Raw genomic sequence first — 6,667 nt, 5'->3', positions numbered from 1 at the left:
TTAAAAAAAAAAAAAAAAAAAACAACCTTTAAAGGGCTCCTATTATTTTTGGCCAGGCACAGTTGCTGTCTATAATCCCAGCACTTTGGGAGGCCAAGGCGGGTGGATCACCTGAGATCAGGAGTTCAAGACCAGCCTGGTCAACATGGTGAAACCCCATCTTTACTAAAAATACAAAAAATTAGCCAGGCGTGGCAGTGGGCACCTGTAATCCCAGCTACTTGGGAGGCTGAGGCATGAGAATTGCTTGAACACAGGAGGGAGAGGTTGCAGCGTGCTGAGATTGCGCCACTACACTCTAGCCTGGGTGACAGAGACTCCCTCCGTCTCAAAAGGAAAAAAAAAGAAAGAAAGAAAGAAAGGAAGGAAGAAAAAAAGGCAGAGAGGGAGGGAAAAAGGGAAAAGGGAGGGAAAAGGGAAGAAAGGGGGAGGGAGGGGAACGTTCCAACAGACTGACTACACTGAAGAACACCAAAAGTTACAACAGCAAAAAGCCTATTTCACATTTACAGCAGTAAATAGTTAAGTTTAAAAATAACAGTAGATCCAAAAAATAAAATCCCATCCCAACTAACAGAACATAATGAGTGCCTTCTTCACAAGGTAAGTAAACAAGGCACTCAGGTGCAGATTCCAGCTTGCAGTCTGACTGAAGTCAGGTGACCACACAAAAGAGAAAATCCACAAAAAAGGCAGAATTCTTTGATTCCATGGTAGAAGAAAAAGAAAGAGTTAATAAAACATGGTTTCTGGGCTAATAAGTGAGAGTCTCAATAAGGCCAACTTCAAGTTCCTAGCTAAGAAGACCATGAAGGCAGCCTTTTCTAAACGGTTACGTAGATTGGAGGCAACTCAGTGTGAACAGCTAAAAAGCCTGTCCAGCAACCGTACTGAATAGTATTTCCCAGGCACGAGCCTACAGACCAACAGAAAAGAGAGGTCATGTATGGAAAATCACTGAGTAGCTGTCCAGACACTCTAGAAGCTACTCCACAGCCTGTCTCATTTCCACTGATTCTAATCCTGAATTAAAGAGAGAACACAGTTGAGTACCATTGTTAGACTCTTTGTTCACTTCAGGTTATCCACCCTAAATCTGCCTATATTATTTTGGGGAAGTCAACTTTCAACACAAAAGCCTACAGTTTGATATTTTACAACATGAACAAAATTTTTATCACATTGTAAACAAGAAGGAGTATTATTTGTAACTGACCTCTTATAATTCTTATTGTCTGAGTAGATATCCACCTCCAAAAAGAACTAAAGAGAGAAAAAGAGAGAAAGATTTTAAGGTTTTTTTTTTTTTTTTTAAGAAACAAACTTTTGTCAATTCCTGTTTTGCTCAGCATAATACAAAGGTAATAATATACAAAGTATCTATTTTTCTGGTCAAATCTATTATTTAACTTAAAGCACAAAGTTTAGCAGTTTAACTATTATTTGTTCAATTCTGTAAATCAAACACATTACATACTTTATTGTTTATGAAAATATTAAACAATAGAACAAGTTTACCATTTCATAAGGTGGCTTTTCCTATTGTATACTATACATTTCAACATTTTCATTTCTAATATTTCATCAAAAAAGAGGCAGTGGGGAGAAGAGAACCACTAGATTCTCTACAATTCACTTAAGCTCTGATTATGTTTCCAAGCGGTTACACCTACCTACAAAGGTTGGGAGCCAGGGGGAAGACAGAGCACCCATTATACTAAGTCCCTAAACTGTAAGAGATCAAAGAGTCTCTAGCAACTCCCCAAATCCCGGGTTTCCTTCTTAAGCCTGACAATTTAAATGTATCTAGGGTAGAAATTCTCAACTCTGATTATGTTTAAGAATCACCTGTGGAGCTTTTAAAACTTGTACAAAGTCTAAACTCCACCCTAGATCTGCTGAATCAGAATTGCAGCTAGAGGCCCAGGGATATCAACTTTAAGTTCCACAGTTAATTGACATTGATGCAAATACAGGGTTGAGAACCACTGGTTCAGGACAGAGAAGAAACAAAAGGAAAGAACCTATCACACTGATAGGGAAATCTAAAACTTCCAAGAGAGAACCCCTAAATGACAAGGGACAAGATTTAGGATATTAGGACTTATCCAGTTATGGAATCTGAGCTAGTATTATTCCCTACAATTGAGAAGAGGAAGGAAAAAGTTTGGATCATGTAACCAAAGATGCAGTGAAGCTGGAGTTAAAACCTAGGACCAACCAAGCTCAAACTCCGACTCTGTCACGTATTGCAAGTGACTGCAGACTTGAACGGGTCACTTAACGTCTCTGTATATTTTACAGACAAGCCTCCTCATCTGTAAAAATAAAAAAGTCTTCTGGGCAGTGGTGTGCACCTATAGTCCCAGCTACTTGGGAGGCTGAGGCGGAGGTGTGCTAGAGTACAGGAGTTGGAGGCTGCAGTGTGCTATGATCACACCTGTAAAAGCCAATGCACTCTAGCCTGGGCAACATAGCAACACCCCATTTTAAAAATAAATAAATTAATGAATTTAATTAAGTTTAAAGAAGGTCATTTGTACCTCATAGGACTGCTGTGAAAACTAAGAATATATGAAAGGATTTTGTAAACTATAATGCAATAGGCCAGTGTTTTTCAAATTATGGGTTACCACCCAGCAAAACATTAAGAAATCAATTTAGCAAGTTATAACCAATATTTGGAAAATGAAGTAAGATAGAAATGTTAAGATATACCATAGTTTATGAGAGCATCTATAGTTTTATAAATTTTTGTTTCAGTTATATATAGGTCATGATGTAAATGACATTACGAGTTGTGTCAAAAATGTCTTAAAGCAGCCAGATGTGGTGGCTCACACCTGTAATCCCAGCACTTTGGGAGGCCAAGATGGGCAGATCACCTGAGATCAGGAATCAAAACCAGCTGGGCCAACATGGTGAAACCTCGTCTTTACTAAAAATACAAAAATTAGCCAGGCATGGTGGTGTGTGCCTGTAATCCCAGCTACTCCGGAGGCTGAGACAGGAGAATCACTTGAAACCGAGAAGCAGAGGTTGCAGTGAGCACCCCACTGCACTGCAGCCTGGGCAGCAGAGCAAGACTCTGTCTCAAAAAAAAAAAAAAAAAAAAAAAAAAAGTCTTAAAGCCACAACTAATCCTTACTCCCTCACTCCCTCTAGTTTAAAACCTCACTAGACAGCAAAGACAGTCAGTTAAGTACATAAAGCAATGATTCTTAAAACTGCCTCAACTGTTGTTTGATAAAAGCTATGGACCTTTTCTTGACAAAAATGTACCTTCATACAAAATGTTCCTTGCATACAGGTTTGGGATTCCTAAACTCCTGCCCTGAATTAGGTTAAGACCTCTTTCTCCAGAAAGAGGACTAAAAAAGAAGCTGACCTTTGGGGAAGGTTCATATAATTGCTGTCTTAGTTCTAAAACAAGGCCTTTTTCCAGATCTAGTCTGCCTACTCAAATAAAAATTATTTTCTTCATTATATAAAATTGTTGACAATGCCAAATTCTCTTTTATTTAAAAAATATATCATGTGGCCAGGTGCAGTGGCTCAGATCTGTAATCCCAGCACTTTGGGAGGCAACGATGGGTGGATCACTTGAGGTTAGGAGTTCGAGACCAGCTGGCCAACATGGTGAAACCCTGTCTCTACCATAACTACAAAAATCAGCCAAGGATGGTGGCAGGCACCTGTAATCCCAGCCACTGGGGAGGCTGAGGAAGGAGAATGGCTTGAACCCAGGAAGCAGACATTGCAGTGAGCTGAGAATGCACCACTGCACTCCAGGCTGCGGAGAAAATAAGACTCTCTCTCAAAAAAAATAAAATACATATATATGTATATATATTTTAATATATATATGTACTTTTAAAACACATATATACTATATATACACTATATATATAATGTATTCTTCAGCTTTTATTTGGAGACTCTTGAAAATTTTTGCAGAAGGCTCCCAAACTGTGCCTTATGTTCCTGAAAATGCGGTAAAGCTAACTACAGCTAATGTATTTAAGAGTCAGCCTGGGCCAGGAGTGGTGGCTCATGCCTGTAATCTCAGCCATTTGGGAGGCTGAGGTGGGAAAATCCCTTGAGCCCAGGAGATAGAGACCAGCCTGGGCAATATGACAAAACCCCACCTCTACCAAAAAAAAAAAAATTAGCTGGATGTGGTAGCACATGACCATGGTCCCAACTACTTGGGAGGCTGAAGTGGGAGGATCACTTGAGCCCAGAAGGTCGAGGCTGAAGTGCCACTATACTCCAGCCTGGCCAACAGAATGAGACCTTGTCTCAAAAAAAAAAAAAAAAAAAAAAAAAAAAATCAGCCTGCATTTCATTCAGAGATTTTTTTCTTTTTCTTTTTCTTTTTATTGAGTCAGAGTCTCAATCTGTCACCCAGGCTGGATCAGCTCAATGCAACCTCTGCCTCTCGGGTTCAAGCAATTCTCCTGCCTCAGCCTTCCAAGTAGCTGGGATTACAGATGCATACCACCACACCTGGCTGATTTTTGTATTTTTAGTAGAGACAGCGTTTCACCATCTTGGCCAGGCTGGTCTCGAACTCCTGACCTCACGTGATCCACCTGCCTCAGCCTCCTAAAGTGCTGGGATTATAGGCGTGAGCCTCTGCGTCCAGCCCAGAGATATTTTTCTAAATAAATACAACAGATGTTACCAAATTTAGTTAGCATATTCTACTTGAACTCAAATTACACTGTATTTTCCAAACAATTCTAATAAAGAGGCAGCAATTAGTTTTCGTAGCCACTGATAAAAGTATACAAGCTTAAACAACATGTCCTTGCCTCTCACGTCATAGTAAGTTCACTTAAATGTTTTCAAAGAGGCCCGGTGCAGTGGCTCACGCCTGTAATCCCAGTACTTTGGGAGGCCAAGGCAGGTGGATCACGAGGTCAGGAGTTCAAGGCCACCCTGGTCAAGATGGTGAAACCCTGTCTCTACTAAAAATACAAAAATTAGCCAGGTGTGGTGGCGGGTGCCTGTAATCCCAGCTACTTGGGAGGCTGAGGCAGAAAACTGCTTGAACCCAGAAGGCGGAAGTTGCAGTGAGCCAAGATTAAGCCACTGCACTCCAGCCTGGGTGCCAGAGTGAGACTCTGTCTCAAAAACAAACAAAAAAAGACGTTTTCAAAGAGAATAAGTGAATTTGCCTTTTTCATTTTGTCATTTATTTTTTAATGGATTTTATTTTTTAATTCAGTGATTCATAAAAGGATTACAGAGAATTTTATTTTAAAAACTATTTTAATTTACCACAAGTTTTAAATTTTAAAATAACAAGAACTTGTGTTCCAAATAGTGAAACAGATGCTGATTATTCAAAGATAAATAAGATTTGTCCCTAGCTAAGTGGCTATAGACATCTAAATATACAATTACAGTAGTATAATAATCTCTGAAAACACTTACAAAAAATATAAATAAAAAAGATAAAAAATAAAAAAGAACTTAAAAAATTTTTTTAAAAAGAAAAAAAACCCTCTAGGCCAGGTGTGGTGGTTCACACCTGTAATCCCAGTATTCTGGGAGGCGGAGACAGGAGGATGGCTTGAGCCCAGGAGTTTGAGACCAGCCTGGGCACCATGGTGAGAACCTATCTCTAAAAAAAATTGTTTTAAGTTAAAATAATAATGTAATTTAAAAAATAATAATCTCTAGGTGTAGAAACACAAAAGAAGGGTACTTTGTCCAAACTTGGAGGTGGAGTAGGAAGATATTAGAAATGAATCTGGAAAGATAAGCAAGGAGGGAGAGGAAGAAGCATTCCATGTAGAAGGGACATCTGAATAAGAACCAGATGGTAGAAGATGCAACCTTACGAGAAATACTAGATATGAATGGTTATAATAGAGCTCGAGGTCATTTCCTTCAGGAGCCAGTTAGAAGTTTTTTTTCTTACTGTTTGTTTGTTTTTTGAGACAGGGTCTCTCTCTGCCACCCAGGCAGTTTTCTTGGCTATGAACAGTGATCATAGCTCACAGCAGCCTCAAACTCCCAGGCTCAAGTGATTTTCCTGGCTCAGACTCTAAAGTAGCTAGGACTATAGGCACACGCCACTACAGCTGGCTAACTTCTTTTATTTTTAGTAGAGACAAGCCTGAACTTTAGTTTGAGACCAGCCTGAACTTGCTATGTTGTTCAGGCTGGTCTCAAACTCTTGGGCTCAAACAATCCTCCCACCTTGGCCTCCCAGTTTTAGGATTACAGGCATGAACCACCATGCCCAGCCACTTTTTGTTTTTTTACAAACCAAGAGAGTATTCTTTTAGGATACAGCAGTCAGAGGAAATAACATAATGTAACTGTCTGTCCTATTTCCCATTTCTCAGTCCAGGGATGTATAATATTTTTCAAGGATGTAGCTGGTAAAAGCTCTCATATCTTTCAAGAAATCTTTAAATAAATCTTGCCAAACTTCTGAAGAAAGATAATGTGTTAGGCTGGGCATGGCAGCTCACACCTGTAATCACAGCACTTTGGGAGGATAAGAAGGGTCGAATGCTTGAGGTCAGGAGTTCGAGACCTGCCAGGCCAACATGGTGAAACCCCGTCTCTACTAAAAATACAAAAATTAGCTGGGCGTGGTGGTGTGCACCTGTAATCCCAGCTACTCGGGAGGCTGAGGCAGGAGAAT

General features: G+C 39.7%; 1 protein-coding gene across 3 annotated transcripts in view; it reads right to left on the bottom strand.

Moving 5' to 3' along the window:
* Window positions 1–6,667, bottom strand: part of ACACA (acetyl-CoA carboxylase alpha) — a 355,889-nt gene that overhangs the window by 260,309 nt on the left and 88,913 nt on the right. For all 3 annotated transcript variants that reach the window (XM_011990217.1, XM_011990219.1, XM_011990218.1), the window contains exon 2: window positions 1,217–1,263. In XM_011990217.1, the coding sequence (XP_011845607.1) occupies window positions 1,217–1,263 (47 nt within the window). The remainder of the gene's footprint in view (window positions 1–1,216; window positions 1,264–6,667) is intronic.

Source organism: Mandrillus leucophaeus, unplaced genomic scaffold (assembly GCF_000951045.1).
Source record: "Mandrillus leucophaeus isolate KB7577 unplaced genomic scaffold, Mleu.le_1.0 Scaffold374, whole genome shotgun sequence".
Classification (NCBI taxonomy): Eukaryota; Metazoa; Chordata; class Mammalia; order Primates; family Cercopithecidae; genus Mandrillus; species Mandrillus leucophaeus.
Note: the sequence above shows the minus strand (reverse complement) of the source record. Positions and strands in the feature narration are given on the sequence as shown.